The 16,739-nt window shown below is 40.6% G+C and overlaps 1 gene segment (V, D, J or C) and 1 further gene; both read right to left on the bottom strand.

Annotated features, from left to right (window-relative positions):
* The window catches only part of Tcra (T cell receptor alpha chain), a 1,796,232-nt gene that overhangs the window by 1,560,242 nt on the left and 219,251 nt on the right, over positions 1-16,739 (bottom strand).
* On the bottom strand, positions 8,628-9,140 carry Trav7-1 (T cell receptor alpha variable 7-1). The segment is given in 2 exon segments: positions 8,628-8,915; positions 9,092-9,140. Coding segments are annotated over 2 exon segments (337 nt in total).

Raw genomic sequence — 16,739 nt, 5'->3', positions numbered from 1 at the left:
TAAGAAAACACAATCAAACAGGTGAAGCAATTCAACAAAACCATCCAAGATCTAAAAATGAAAATTAAAAAAATAAAGAAATCACAAAGGGAGACAACCCAAAAGATAGAAAACCTAGGAAAGAGATGAGAAGTCATAGATGTAAGCATCACAAATAGAATACAAGAGATATAAGAGAAAATCTCAGGTACAAAAAATATCATGGGAAACATTGACACAACAGTCAAAGAAAATATAAAATGCAAAAAGTTCCTAACCCAAAACATCCAGAAAATCCATGACACAATGAGAAGACCAAACTTAATGATAATAGGTATAGAAAAGAATGGAGATTCTCAATTTAAAGGGCCAGTAAATATCTTCAACAAAATTATAGAAGAAAACTTCCCCAACCTAAAGAAAGAAATGCCCATGAACATACAAAAAGCCTACAGAACTCCAAATAGATTGTACCAGAAAAGAAATTCCTCTTTCACATAATAGGCAAAATACCAAATGCACAAAACAAAGCAGTAAGGGAAAAAGGTCAAGTAACATATAAAGGCAGATCTATCAGAATTACACCAGGCTTCTCACCAGAGGCTATGAACGCCAGAATATCCTGGGCAAATGTTATACAGACTGTAAGAAAACAAAAATGCCATACCCAACAAAACTCTCAATTACCATAGATGGAGAAACCAAGATATTCCATGGCAAAATCAAAGTTAAACAATATCTTTCCATAAATCCAGCCCTACAAAGGATAATAGATGGAAAGCACCAACACAAGAAGGGAAACTATACCCTTAAAAAAGCAGGAAAGTAAACTTCCAACAAACCTAAAAGAAGATAGCACACAAACATAAAAATAACATAAAAAGCCGGGCATGATGGCACACGCCTTTAATCCCAGCACTTGGGAGGCAGAGGCAGGCGGATTTCTGCGTTCAAGGCCAGCCTGGTCTACAAAATGAGTTCCAGGACAGCCGGGGCTTTACAGAGAAACCCTGTCTCGAAAAACCAAAAAAAAAAAAAAAAAAAAAAAAGGAAGCAACAATAGGTTGCTTATTTGACTATTAGTTCTATTCCTTAATACATCTTAACATCAATGGACTCAATTTCCCAATAAATAGACATAGAATAAGAGACCAGGTACATAAACAGTTCCCAGAATTATGTTGCATACAGGAAACGCATCTCAGTGTCAAAGACAGATATTACCTCAGAGTAAAGGACTAGAAAACAATTTTCCAAGAAAATGGTCCCAAGAAACAAGCTGGAATAGCCATTCTAATAGCGAATAAAGTCGACTTTCAACCTAAAGTTATCAAAAAGGATAAGGAAGGACACTTCATACTCATCAAAGGAAAAATCTACCAAGAAGAACTCTCAATTCTGAACATCTATGCTCCAAATGCAAGGGCACCCACATTCATAAAAGAAATTTTTCTAAAGCTCAAAGCACACATTGCACCTCACACAATAATAGTGGGAGACTTCAACACACCACTCTCAGAAATGGACAGATAATGGAAACACAAACTAAATTGAGGCACATTAAAATTAACAGAAGTTATGGACTGAATGGATTTAACAGATATCTATAGAACATTTCGTCCTGACACAAAAGAATATGCCTTCTTCTCAGCACCTCATGGTACTATCTCACAAAACAGGCTTCAACAGATACAAGAAGATTGAAATAATCCCATGCAGCCTATCAGATCACCATGGACTAAGGCTGGTCTTCAAAAACAACAAAAACAACAGAAAGCCCACATACACATGGAAGCTGAACAATGCCCTACTCAATGATAATGTGGACAAGGAAGAAATAAAGAAAGAAATTAAAGACTTTTTAGAATTTAATGAAAATGAAGTCACAACATACCCTTATGGGAAACAATGAAAGCAATGCATGTAAGCTAAGAGGAAAACTCAGCTCTGAGTGCCTCTAAAAAGAAACTGCAGAGACCATGCACTACCAGCTTTAGAGCACACCTGAAAGCTCTAGAAAAAAATAATAAGCAAATACATCCAAGAGGAGTAAAAGGCAGGAAATAATCAAACTCAGGGCTGAAATCAACCAAGTAGAAAGAAAAAGAACTATACAAAGAATAAACCAAACCAGGAGCTGGTTCTTTGAGAAAAATCAACAAGATAGATAAACCATTAGCCAGACTAACCAGAGGGCACAGAGACAGTATCCAAATTAACAAAATTAGAAGTGAAAAGGGATTCTAATATCGGATAAAATCGACTTCCAACCCAAAGTTATCAAAAAAGACAAGTAGGGACACTTCATACTCATCAAAGGTAAAATCCTCCAAGAGGAACTCTCAATTCTGAATATCTACGCTCCAAATGCAAGGGCAGCCACATTCATTAAAGACATTTTAGTAAAGCTCAAAGCACACATTGCACCTCACACAATATTAGTGGGAGACTTCAACACACCACTTTCATCAAGGGACAGATCGTGGAAACAGAAACTAAACAGGGACACAGTGAAACTAACAGAAGTGATGAAACAAATGGACCTAACAGATATCTACAGAACATTTTATCCTAAAACAAAAGGATATACCTTCTTCTCAGCACCTCACGGGACCTTCTCCAAAATTGACCATATAATTGGTCACAAAACAGGCCTCAACAGATACAAAAATATTGAAATTGTCCCATGTATCTTATCAGACCACCATGGCCTAAGACTGATCTTCAATAACAACATAAATAATGGAAAGCCAACATTCACGTGGAAACTGAACAACACTCTTCTCAATGATACCTTGGTTAAGGAAGGAATAAAGAAAGAAATTAAAGACTTTTTAGAGTTTAATGAAAATGAAGCCACAACATACCCAAACCTATGGGACACAATGAAAGCATTTCTAAGAGGGAAACTCATAGCTCTGAGTGCCTCCAAGAAGAAACGGGAGAGAGCACATACTAGCAGCTTGACAACACATCTAAAAGCCCTAGAAAAAAAGGAAGCAAATTCACCCAAGAGGAGTAGACGGCAGGAAATAATCAAACTCAGGGGTGAAATCAACCAAGTGGAAACAAGAAGAACTATTCAAAGAATTAACCAAACGAGGAGTTGGTTCTTTGAGAAAATCAACAAGATAGATAAACCCTTAGCTAGACTTACTAAAGGGCACAGGGACAAAATCCTAATTAACAAAATCAGAAATGAAAAGGGAGACATAACAACAGATCCTGAAGAAATCCAAAACACCATCAGATCCTTCTACAAAAGGTTATACTCAACAAAACTGGAAAACCTGGACGAAATGGACAAATTTCTGGACAGATACCAGGTACCAAAGTTGAGTCAGGATCAAGTTGACCATCTAAACAGTCCCATATCCCCTAAAGATAGAAGCAGTTATTAATAGTCTCCCAGCCAAAAAAAGCCCAGGACCAGACGGGTTTAGTGCAGAGTTCTATCAGACCTTCAAAGAAGATCTAATTCCAGTTCTGCACAAACTATTTCACAAGATAGAAGTAGAAGGTACTCTACCCAACTCATTTTATGAAGCCACTATTACTCTGATACCTAAACCACAGAAAGATTCAACAAAGATAGAGAACTTCAGACCAATTTCTCTTATGAATATCGATGCAAAAATTCTCAATAAAATTCTTGCTAACCGAATCCAAGAACATATTAAAGCAATCATTCATCCTGACCAAGTAGGTTTTATTCCAGGAATGCAGGGATGGTTTAATATTCGAAAATCCATCAATGTAATCCATTATATAAACAAACTCAAAGACAAAAACCACATGATCATCTCGTTAGATGCAGAAAAAGCATTTGACAAGATCCAACACCCATTCATGATAAAAGTTTTGGAAAGATCAGGAATTCAAGGCCCATACCTAAACATGATAAAAGCAATCTACAGCAAACCAGTAGCCAACATCAAAGTAAATGGAGAGAAGCTGGAAGCAATCCCACTAAAATCAGGGACTAGACAAGGCTGCCCACTTTCTCCCTACCTTTTCAACATAGTACTTGAAGTATTAGCCAGAGCAATTCGACAACAAAAGGAGATCAAGGGGATACAATTTGGAAAAGAGGAAGTCAAAATATCACTTTTTGCAGATGATATGATAGTATATATAAGTGACCCTAACAATTCTACCAGAGAACTCCTAAACCTGATAAGTAGCTTCGGTGAAGTAGCTGGATATAAAATAAACTCAAACAAGTCAATGGTCTTTCTCTATACAAAGAATAAACAGGCTGAGAAAGAAATTAGGGAAACAACACCCTTCTCAATAGTCACAAATAGTATAAAATATCTTGGCGTAACTCTAACTAAGGAGGTGAAAGATCTGTATGATAAAAACTTCAAATCTCTGAAGAAAGAAATTAAAGAAGATCTCAGAAGATGGAAAGATCTCCCATGCTCATGGATTGGCAGGATCAACATTGTAAAAATGGCTATCTTGCCAAAAGCAATCTACAGATTCAATGCAATCCCCATCAAAATTCCAACTCAATTCTTCAACGAATTAGAAGGAGCAATTTGCAAATTCATCTGGAATAACAAAAAACCTAGGATAGCAAAAAGTCTTCTCAAGGATAAAAGAACCTCTGGTGGAATCACCATGCCTGACCTAAAGCTTTACTACAGAGCAATTGTGATAAAAACTGCATGGTACTGGTATAGAAACAGACAAGTAGACCAATGGAATAGAATTGAAGACCCAGAAATGAACCCACACACCTATGGTCACTTGATCTTCGACAAGGGAGCTAAAACCATCCAGTGGAAGAAAGACAGCATTTTCAACAATTGGTGCTGGCACAACTGGTTGTTATCATGTAGAAGAATGTGAATCAATCCATACTTATCTCCTTGTACTAAGGTCAAATCTAAGTGGATCAAAGAACTTCACATAAAACCAGAGACACTGAAACTTATAGAGGAGAAAGTGGGGAAAAGCCTTGAAGATATGGGCACAGGGGAAAAATTCCTGAACAGAACAGCAATGGCATGTGCTGTAAGATCGAGAATTGACAAATGGGACCTAATGAAACTCCAAAGTTTCTGCAAGGCAAAAGACACCGTCAACAAGATAAAAAGACCACCAACAGATTGGGAAAGGATCTTTACCTATCCTAAATCAGATAGGGGGCTAATATCCAACATATATAAAGAACTCAAGAAGGTGGACTTCAGAAAATCAAACAACCCAATTAAAAAATGAGGCTCAGAACTGAACAAAGAATTCTCACCTGAGGAATACCGAATGGCAGAGAAGCACCTGAAAAAATGTTCAACATCCTTAATCATCAGGGAAATGCAAATCAAAACAACCCTGAGATTCCATCTCACACCAGTCAGAATGGCTAAGATCAAAAATTCAGGTGACAGCAGATGCTGGTGAGGATGTGGATAAAGAGGAATACTCTTCCATTGTTGGTGGGATTGCAAGCTGGTATTACCACTCTGGAAATCAGTCTGGCGGTTCCTCAGAAAATTGGACATAGTACTACCGGAGGATCCAGCAATACCTCTCCTGGGCATTTATCCAGAAGATGCCCCAACTGGTAAGAAGGACACATGCTCCACTATGTTCATAGCAGCCTTATTTATAATAGCCAGAAGCTGGAAAGAACCCAGATGCCCCTCAACAGAGGAATGGATACAGAAAATGTGGTACATCTACACAATGGAGTACTACTCAGCTATTAAAAAGAATGAATTTATGAAATTCCTAGCCAAATGGATGGACCTGGAGGGCATCATCCTGAGTGAGGTAACACATTCACAAAGGAACTCACACAATATGTACTCACTGATAAGTGGATATTAGCCCCAAACCTAGGATTCCCAAGATATAAGGTACAATTTGCTAAACACATGAAACTCAAGAAGAATGAAGACTGAAGTGTGGACACTATGCCCCTCCTTAGAATTGGGACCAAAACACCCATGGAAGGAGTTACAGAGACAAAGTTTGGAGCTGAGATGAAAGGTTGGACCATTTAGAGACTGCCATATCCAGGGATCCACCCCATAATCAGCATCCAAACGCTGACACCATTGCATACCCTAGCAAGATTTTATTGAAAGGACCCAGATGTAGCTATCTCTTGTGAGACTATGCCGGGGCCTAGCAAACACAGAAGTGGATGCTCACAGTCAGCTAATGGATGGATCACAGGGCTCCCAATGGAGGAGCTAGAGAAAGAACCCAAGGAGCTAAAGGGATCTGCAACCCTATAGGTGGAACAACATTATGAACTAACCAGTACCCCGGAGCTCTTGACTCTAGCTGCATATGTAACAAAAGATGGCATAATCGGCCATCACTGAAAAGAGAGGCCCATTGGACATGTAAACTTTGTATGCCCCAGTACAGGGTAACGCCAGGGCCAAAAAGGGGGAGTGGGTGGGTAGGGGAGTGGGGGTGGGTGGGTATGGGGGACTTTTGGTATAGCATTGGAAATGTAAATGAGCTAAATACCTAATAAAAAATGGAAAAAAAAATAAAATGCTAGAGTTGAAAAAAAAAAGAAGTGAAAAGGGAGATATAACAACAGAAACTGAGGAAATTCAAAGAATCACCAGATACTACTACAAAAGCCTATATTTGACGAAACTGGGAAATCTGGATGAAATAGACAATTTTCTAGACAGATACCAAATACCAAAGTTAAATCAAGATCAGATAAACCATCTAAACAGTCCCATTACCGCTAAAGAAATAGAAACAGTCATTAAAAATCTCCCAATCACTGCAACCCTATAGGTGGAACATTATGAACTAAGCAGTACCCCGGAGCTCTTGTCTCTAGCTGCATATGTATCAAAAGATGGCCTAGTCGGCCATCACTGTAAAGAGAGGCTCATTGGACTTGCAAACTTTATATAGCCCAGTACAGGGGAACACCAGGGCCAAAAAGGGGGAGTGGGTAGGTAGGGGATTGGGGGGGGGTATGGGGGACTTTTGGGATAGCATTGAAAATGTAAACGAGGAAAATACCTAATTTTAAAAAAATGGAAAAAAATAAATAAATTTAAAAAATAAAGTATCTAATAGTTTAATAAATGAGAAAAAACATTAAAAAAATAAAATAAAAATCTCCCAATCAATAAAAGCCCAGGATCAGATAGGTTTAATGCAGAATTCTATCAGACCTTCAAAGAAGATCTAATACCAGTGCTCTTCAAACTATTCCACAAAATAGAAACAGAAGGAACACTACCCAACTCATTCTATGAAGCCACAGTTACACTGTGTATTCTTCCTTAGAGATGGAACGGTTTCTGCCTAATCAGGAACTTGTCACAATTTCCTTTCACAGAGGACTTAAGAGATTTTTTTTCTACTTCTATCATGTCTAATGTTCCAAATATATTTTAAAAACTGGTTGAGTGCATATTACTTTGAGTTTCAGATGATATTGTATATATTTAAGAGGCATTTAACTATTATAAATTATTTTGATGGCTGAAAGAAAGAAAGAATGAAATTTTAAAATTTGCATGAGAATGCACAGCTTAAAAGTACTGTGCTGAGTTACTCAAACTCAAAGAGATAAATACATGCAAGCATAATCTTCTAATTTTTATTTATATTAAAAAGGCTAGGCTGATTCCATGACAGACTCAAATTGGTAGTTAAGGACATTAGGCTAAGAACTAGACAAGTCCAGGCAAGTCAATTACTAATAGAAAAACACCCCAGGCTCCTGCCATCACGTCCGATAATGGTTCTGGAATGCCTAGAGATGGAGTAAGATAAAGCTCATTTGTTCTAGAATTCCTCAGCAATAGTACCCAGCCTTCGCAGCCCAGGATTCCAGTGTGCTTTAAATCAAGCCTGCAAGCTCTCTTGGTTGTCTATCTTGGTAATGGGAGACCCCAGCATGCTGGACTTCTGAGTCTGGAGTATCATTCTTCTCCAAATCATGGACCCTTACAATATATATTCATGTGAATATGAGTGTGTGTAGATGCCATGAAAGTAGAGAAGTGCCCACAAGAGGAGAAAAGAAGCATTGAGGAAGACAAGTAGAAGGGAAATAGAATACGTGATATATAAGTGGAAGAGGAGACACTGGGAGCAAGAAGGTTTAAGAGGGATTAGGGAACTGGAAGAGGACAGAGGAGATTAGCTTGGAGAAGGCTCAACCAAAAATAAATGTGTACTAAACTGCCATAGAGAAACCTGCCACATTGTAAACTAGTTTTTTTTTAATTGAGGACAAATATTCTTTTAATTGAAAGCTTTTAAAAATCAAGGAAGGCACAGTGCTGTAGAGGTGAAGGTGGTCTTTATAGAATGGCATGTGATGAATCCCATGGCCCAGTGCTTGCCTTTCAGCTCACCAACATATGCACATTAAGACTGTGTACACTGTTGTTCAACCATCAGCATGTGAGAAGAGAAAAGGGAAAAATATTTCAACCAAACCAAAGTGTGGATTTCCCTTCAGGATTAATTTCAAAATGTTAAAAGCTTTCCCAATCAATGAAGCCCTCTCTTCTCTTACTCTTAATTCCCATTGCATATGGAACAGAAACAGAATGTCTCCACTGGGCAGTGTGTGCTCTATCTCAGGCTTTTTGGGGCACAGTAGGTTTGCATACAGGCTGCAGGTGCCTGGGGAGCACTGTGTGCTCACTGCACAGAAGTAGAGAGCAGAGTCACTGGGTTGGGAGTCTTTGATGTGCAGGGATACATGCAGGCTGGCCTTATTGAGGTGAGCTGTGAATCTGCCTTCCTTCTTGTCACCATTGGAGAAGATGGACATCAGTGCCTTGGGGCCTTCCCCAGAATGCTGTCTGTACCACCAGAAATACTGAGAATTACGATCACTGAAAGTGCAGTTGAGAGAGGCCATGCCTCCCTCTGGAACAATGAGGGATTCTGGGCTCTGCTGCACCTTCTGCTGGCTGTTCACCCCTGTGGAGAAAAACAAAGGTCAGACAATCAAGAAGAGATGCATAACACTCCAGAATGGCTTTTTGATGGGCCTCCCGCTCCTAGAGATTGAAACTATCTGTGTTTCTACCATTAGCCTGGGCAGACAACAACTTTACATATCACACCTGGATCCAGAAGAAATTCCCAAACTTACAGTGTAGCTGAAGCCACAGGACCACTAGTGAAACACACAAGGACTTCATTCTTTCCTCTTCCCTCTTCACTGAGGATTCAGATTCTCAACCCTAAACCCTAAATTCTCATATAGTCGTATTCGTAAGTTTTCACATCTCCTATAGGAAACATGAAAAGCAACTTTGCTAGCAATCAGAAACGTGACGCTTCACCATCTAAACAGCACCAAGCTTTTCCTCCAGCCCTTTCTCTACCCCCCCCCCTTCTTCCTGCCCAGCCCTCTTCCTTCCTTCTCTCCCAATTGAGAATTTTGCTCAGGATCACTATAAAACACTGCCACCTTGTGGTCTCAGGATAGTTGACAAAGAGAGTCAAACTGTAAACTTTTCTAGTGTAACCACTAAAAATTAAAGTTCTTGACAGTTCAGCTGGAGTAATGAAGAGATACTTTCTCCAAGTCAGGGTTGAGAGTGAGATGAGCGTGTGTGTACACACTCAGCAGATGTCGTCTCATTTCTCAGTAGTAGTAAGTGCTGCACACAGTCAGTCATGTGTGCTGAAAAATCACTATGAAACATCAGCCATGTAAATCTAAGTGAGGTTCTTATTTATAGCATAACTCCAACCCTGGTCACTTCCATTCAAATCCATCTTCAAGGCTTACAGATGGCTGGACAGACTGTTTATCTAAGCCAGAGCCTAGAATGACCTGGAATTCTTCATTCCATTTGGAGCCAAGAGCACACTTGTGTGTAAATAAACTCTACTTGGGTTGGTGCAGGAGAGATGGAGCTGTGTTAATCACCTAAACTCTAAATAAAACCTCGGGAACATGTTCATTTCTCTAAATTTTTTATTCTCTTTTCTTGAATCAGTCCTGTTGAGTAGGGATTGATCTGTGAAAATTATAGATCTCATTTCTTTCTTCCTCCCTCTTTCTGACTCTGCCTACCATCTCCCTCTCTCCCCTTTCTTTCTTCTCTCTCTTCTTCCCTGACCCTTTCACTTTATCTCACTCTCCATTTCCAACATAGTCATCAAGCCATATGTACCAGGGGAATATCTATGCCAGAGCTGAAGTAGGTCCACATAGAAACAAATCAAGAAATAACTGTCCTGTAGGAGTCTTCGAGACTCACCAGCCTGTAGAGTGGAGGTAAGAAAGCAGTTTGGATCAACACAGCTAAGTAGCAGGTGTGGGTCCACGCTTCAATGGCCTGATATTGAGTAGTTTATTTTTAGGCATGTTTAAAGAGGACAATTTGGTGAAAACCTGACCTGTGATAATTAACTTATCCTTTGTATATAATAAAGCATAATAAATCTTCCTGAGGAACAAAGTAAGTGAAGTAAAGATTGACATGACATGGTTAGAAACCCTTCTATAAAGATGGACTCAGTAAACTGACTGAGAAAAAACAAGCTTATGATAATGGTGTGGAGCTGGGGAAAGGAACTGAAGTGCAAAGGTCACCAGGCTATGGACCACTTCTGTTCCTGGACTTCTGGGCACATAACAACAGATTATGCCTTCCTTCCTTTGAAGGAAGAACCCTCTGTGTTTTACATTCCAGGTTCCCCGGTTGATATCTGTGAGCAAAAGGAACTCTGTGCCTCCAAAACTGTCCCATGTTGGGCTTTGAGATCTTGCAGCAGCTGGTGACTAAATCCTACAAAAGAGCTATGTAGTTAGCATCCCCAAAACACGGTTTGATCAGACTCATCCTTTACCATCAGCAAGTACAAAGGGAACAGAACGAAGGAAAGATGCTCATACTCAGGCTGTTTTCTTCAAGAATACGTTGTCCATAACAATAATAATATTCATGTCTCACTAAATATCAAACATAATCATGTGGCACATGCTTTAAATCCCAAAGGGGATTCAGATTTGGGAGGCTGAAGCAAGAGGATATGCGTTTAAGGCATACCTTGGACATACAGGTAGGCATTGTTTCAAAAACATCGACAGGAAGAGGGAGAAGAATGAAAATAACAAGTACTATGGCCTTGGGAAATGTTCAAAAAGGAGCAGGAAACAAATTGAAGCAGAGGCTTTGTTGGAAGACCCTGCTTTTAAAGTCACAGTCCACCATGTCTGGATAAACTCTCTGAGCTCACAGAAAATGGAGGACTCTCTTTTTCAGCAGGGCTTCCTCTTCTCTGCTTGAACTTAACTGGAGGGTGTTTCTAAGAATGCCTTATCTAGAAGACTACCCTGCACAAATCTTCCTGCAAGTGCTACAGGGTTTAGTACTCACCCCTTCCTCTCTTATGATAATTAGGTACTGTGTTATAACCAATCAGCCCTTCTCAAAAAAGCCTTGAGGGAAGTCCTGTTACAAGCCTATGGCCAGATTACAGTTTCAACTTTGTCTCTCCCAATAAGAACCTGTCCAGCAGATTAATAGAATTCCTCTTGTAAAATTAAGCATTTTTGCCCTAGCCAGTCATGTATATCCACCCTGGAAATCTTCATGTCCCAAGATCTCTATAGCCTTGTTCACCTGGAATGAAGTTAAGCTGACTCTCTGAGGCAGACCCAGAAGTCAATCCTTCAATATTCATACTGTCCAAACCTGTTCTGTCCTGTCTGACCAGTTCCATGCCCCCAAACCCTGTGGGAAAACAACCACAGGGAAAAGAGAGGGTCACATACTTCCCTGGAAAAGACATGCCATAAAATGTATACAACTAGATAAACTGTTTTCTCAAAAGAGCAGGAGAATGGCTAGTTAGATATGCACTGCAGTTTCCTGCTTCACTATGAACCTGAAACAAAGAATCAAATTATGGACACTTAGTGAGAGGATCGATATGTAAAAGTGTGGGAATCAGGAAAAGTAAATCACAGATTCATATTGTCTTAGTCCTTTTACTCCTGTGAACAAACACCATGACTAAGGCAAGTCTTACAAAAGACAACACTTAATTAGGGCTGGCTTACAAGCTCAGAGGTTTAGGCTATTATCATCAAGGTTGGAGCATGACAACATCCAGGCAGGCATGATGCAGGAGGAGTTGAGAGTTCTGCATCTTCATCTGAAGGCTGCTAGGAGAATACTAAGTTTCAGGCAGCTAGGATGAGGGTCTTAAAGTCCACTCTCACAGTGACCCATTTCCAACAGGTCCACACCTACTCCAACAAGGCTTCAACTTCTAGTAGTGCCACTCCCTGGGCCAAGCATATTCAAACCACCGCATTCCACTCCCTGGCCCCCATAGGCTTGTTCAAACACATGAGTCTATGTATGCATACCTAGCCACAGCATAATGCAAAATACATTTAATCCAACTTTTAAAGTCCTCATTGTCTATAGAAGTTCCAAAAATGTTAAAAGAACAAAGTTCAAAGTCTCTTCTAAGATTCATGCCATTGCTTAACTGTAATCCCATACAAAGTCAAAAATACTGGACCAAAGCAAGACAGAAAACCAGCTGAGAAAACTCTGTGTCTTTATGTCTGATATCAAGGTGATCTTCAAATTTTTAACTCCTTTCATCTTTGTTGACTGCTGTTGGAAGATCTGGTATTGAGCAGCAGTAAACTTCATTCCCTTAGGCTGGTTCCACTCCCGGTTAGCAGCTTTCATTGGCAGGTGTCTTAGTCAGGGTTTCTATTCCTGCACAAACATCATGAACAAGAAGCAAGTTGGGGAGGAAATGGTTTATTCCATGCAGCCATTCATCACCAAAGGAAGTCAGGACTAGAACTCAAGCAGGTAAGGAAGCTGGAGTTGATGAAGAGGCCATGGAGGGTTGTTACTTACTGGCTTACTCAGCTTGCTCTCTTATAGAAGCCAAGACTAACAGTCCAGGATGGCACCACCCACAATGGGCCCTCCCCTCTTGATCATTAATTGAGAAAATGCCTTACAGCTGGATCTCATGGAGGCGTTTTCTAACTTGAAGCTCCTTTCTCTGTGATAACTCCAGCCTGTGTCAAATTGACACACAAAACCAGCCAGTACAGCGGGTATCCTGCAGCTCTGGCATCTCTAACAAATCTTGGGGTATCTAAGGCAACTTCAACCCTATAGTTTCTTATTCCAATGTCTGGGATCAACACATAATCATTTTGACTCCTCTAAAGGTCTTGGGTCACATCTACAGCTCTGCCCTGTTACACTCTAGGCTCTGGTTAACTCCATTCCACTGCCTCTACTGATCTTAGTGATCATCCCATAGTACCGGCATCTCCAATACACTGGGGTTTTCTGATGAAACTAGGCTTCACCAATAGATTCTCATAGACTCTCTTCATGGTTCCAAGCCTCAACTTCTTTTCATGAGCCCTTCAGTCCTGGCCCTACAACTGAGGTTACACCTTCACCAATGGCCTTCACTGGCCTCTCACAATGCCAAGCCTCAACTGCTCTCCATGACCCCTTCATGCCTTCAAAACCAATACTACCTGGGTGATCTTTACACATTACCCAATCCAGCTGCAGCACAAGGTACAACCTTGGATCTCTGGAACACAACTTCCTTGTGCTCTCAGAAAACACTTCCCAGATTTCACCTCAGTGATGCTGGCCTCTTCTTAATCACAGCTAATTCCTTAGCTCCAGCTAACCAGGATCAATTATTCTAGTAACTCCTTCTATTTTTGACTCTAAAGCCAGAGCCAAATGACCAAAGCTGCTGAAGTCTGCTGCTTGCTGGGGCTGGAACATGGCACCCCTTAACTATTACATTATCGCCAGCTTTCTGTTTTCCAACTCCTTCACTACCTAAGACTAGCTGCCCTGGAGCTTGCTCTGTAAATTAACCTTGAATTTAAAGAGCTACATGGCTCTATCTTCTGAATGCTGGGATCAAAGACATGTACCACCCATGCCTGGACTTAAGTTTTTCTCTACTTAGAACTTGCTCTAAACCAGACTGTCCTTAAACTCAGAGATCTGCTTGCCTCTCTGTCTTCTGTGATTAAAGGTATGTAACACCATGCTTGGTCCTAAGTTTGGCTGGGTAGGATCTTGTCCCAATTCCCTTCATCTGTTTACCTCCTTAAACATAGGATTCAGCTCCATTTCAATTCCTGGTGCCCCTTTATTACTTGAACCATATATTTTATACTTTTTTCTTTTTAAACTTTCTATACTTATCAAAAAGCTCTTCATGAGAGTGAACCACAGTACAAAGTCTGTGTTGGGCTTTCCTAAGACTTCCTTTAGCAATGCAATTAATCAAAATGTCTTTATATTTTGGTTCAGTGAGACTTTTTTAGACAATGGCAAAATGCAAACACATTCTTCCACAAAATATTAGAAGAACAGTTTCTTAGCCACATATTAAAATGCTCCTCTTCTGAAACCTCTAGAGCTATGCTTCCACAGTCCAAATCACCCTCAGCATCAAAGACTTCCATATTCCTACTAGGATAGCCTATTCTTCCCCACTTAAAGCATTCCACTACTTTCTAAATCTAAACTCCCAAAATCTACATTCTTCCCTACAACTGAGGTTACACCTTCACCAGTGGCCTTCCTTGACCTCTCACAGTGCCTAGCCTCAACTGCTCTCCATGATTCCTTCATGTTTTCAAAACCAATACCACCTGGGTAATTTTTACACATTACCCAATCCAGCTGCAGCACAACCTTAGATCTCTGGAACACAACTTCTTCTTCTTCTTTTTTTTCTTATCTTTTTTTATTAGGTATTTTCTTTATTTACATTTCAAATGCTATCCCAAAAGTTCCCTATACCCTCCCCTCGCCCTGCTCCCCTAACCACCCACTCCCACTTCTTGGCCCCGGAATTGCCCTGTACTGGGGCATATAAAGTTTGCAATACCAAGGGGCCTCTCTTCCCAATGATGGTCAACTAGGCCATCTTCTGCTACATATACAGTTAGAGACACGAGCTCTGGGAATACTGGTTAATTCATATTATTGTTCCACCTATAGGGTTGCAGAACCCTTCAGCTCTGTGGGTACTTTCTCTAGCTCCTCCATTGGGAGTCCTGTGTTCCATCCAATAGATGACTGTGAGCATCCACTTCTGTATTTGCCAGGCACTGGCATAGCCTCACAAAAGACAGCTATATCAGGGTCCTTGCAGCAAAATCTTGCTGGCATGTGCAATAGTGTCTGGGTTTGGTGGCTGATTATGGGATAGAACCTCAGGTGGGGCAGTCTCTGGATGGTCCATCCTTTCATCTCAGCTCCAAACTTTGTCTATGTAACTCCTTCCATGGGTATTTTGGAACACAACTTCTTTGTGCTCTCAGAAAACACTTCCCAGATTTCCCCTCAGTGATGAAAAGTATGGTCAGGTCTATGACAACTTCTGTCTTAAGGTTTTACTGCTGTGAACAGACAACATGATCAAGGAAATGCTTATAAGTACAACATTTAATTGGGACTGGCTTACAGGCTTAGAGGTTCAGGCTATTATCATCAAGGCAAGATCATGGCAGCATCCAGGCAGACATGGAGCAGGAGAAGCTGCAAGTTCTACATGTGAAAGAAAATGAAATTTAAAACCTGCGATTCATGTAACTCATGTCAATTAGTCCAAAGAGTTGTTTGTGAGCTTAGAAGCCTGGTGCTGAGAACATTGTGGAGCAGGCCAGGACATTCCCGGGCAGGTCCATCATTAAGACATTCCTGAGGCTGCTTGGCCATAAAGATAAAGAGAATGGCATGTCCGGACTGGCCTAGTGCCTCCCTATCTCCCGCCCTTCTGACATGGGTTAAATGTTAACCAGATGCTCTGCTGTTACCTTGATCTGCACGTACAGTCTGCTGATGTTTAAATGAACCAATCATGTGAAACCGTGCCAATTCCTCCCCCAGCCCCAGACCCTTTTCTATAAAAACCCCTAGCTTTCGAGCCACGTGGCCAACGACTGTTGTCTCCTGTGTGAGATACGTGTCAGTCCGGAGCTCCGTCATTAAACTACCTCATGTGTTTGCATCAAGACGGTCTCTCGTGATTCTTTGCATGCATGCCTACTCAGGATACGAGTGAGGGTTTCCCCACTAGGTTCTTTCACATGCTCATCTGAAGGTCCCTAGAAGAAGACTGACTTCCAGGCAGCTAGGTTGAAGGTCTTAAAGCCCATACCCACAGTGACACACTTCCTCCAACAAGACAACCCCTACCCCAATAAGGCTACACCTCATTGTGCCACTCCCTGGGCTAAGCATATTCAAACCACCACATAGATAAAATCCCAAATTACTAAACTTTAAACTTCTGAAAGAAATTAAAGATTCTACCATGGGGTATTGAAAATATGATAGAGGAGAGGAGACTCCACCTTGGTGCAGCTTCAAGCAAAAGAGAAAACAAAAGTCTCAATGATATCCATATATGCACGACATTCTGCAAAGTTATAGTTTAAGATGAGAGATCAGTGATCCTGACAGAAACTGTGACCTTTCTGCTTACTAACTTATTCACTGAGGGTATGATGAAAGATCTTCATTAGTCTTAGTGTTGATATCCAACCTCTAGGTCCACACTAGTTCTCATATACCAGCACAGCCTGCCTGACACTTCCTGCACCCTTCCCAATTCTCAGTTCTAACCCTTATCCATAACCAAGGACCCAGTGTAGACTGCTGAGACCCACTTGTGTCTTACACAACCTCTGAGTTTTTCCAGGTGTCAAATCCTGTGTACTAGCTCAACCTGCTGTATCATCACAAGACACC

Source organism: Mus musculus, chromosome 14 (genome assembly GCF_000001635.26).
Source record: "Mus musculus strain C57BL/6J chromosome 14, GRCm38.p6 C57BL/6J".
In the NCBI taxonomy this organism is placed as follows: domain Eukaryota; kingdom Metazoa; phylum Chordata; class Mammalia; order Rodentia; family Muridae; genus Mus; species Mus musculus.
Note: the sequence above shows the minus strand (reverse complement) of the source record. Positions and strands in the feature narration are given on the sequence as shown.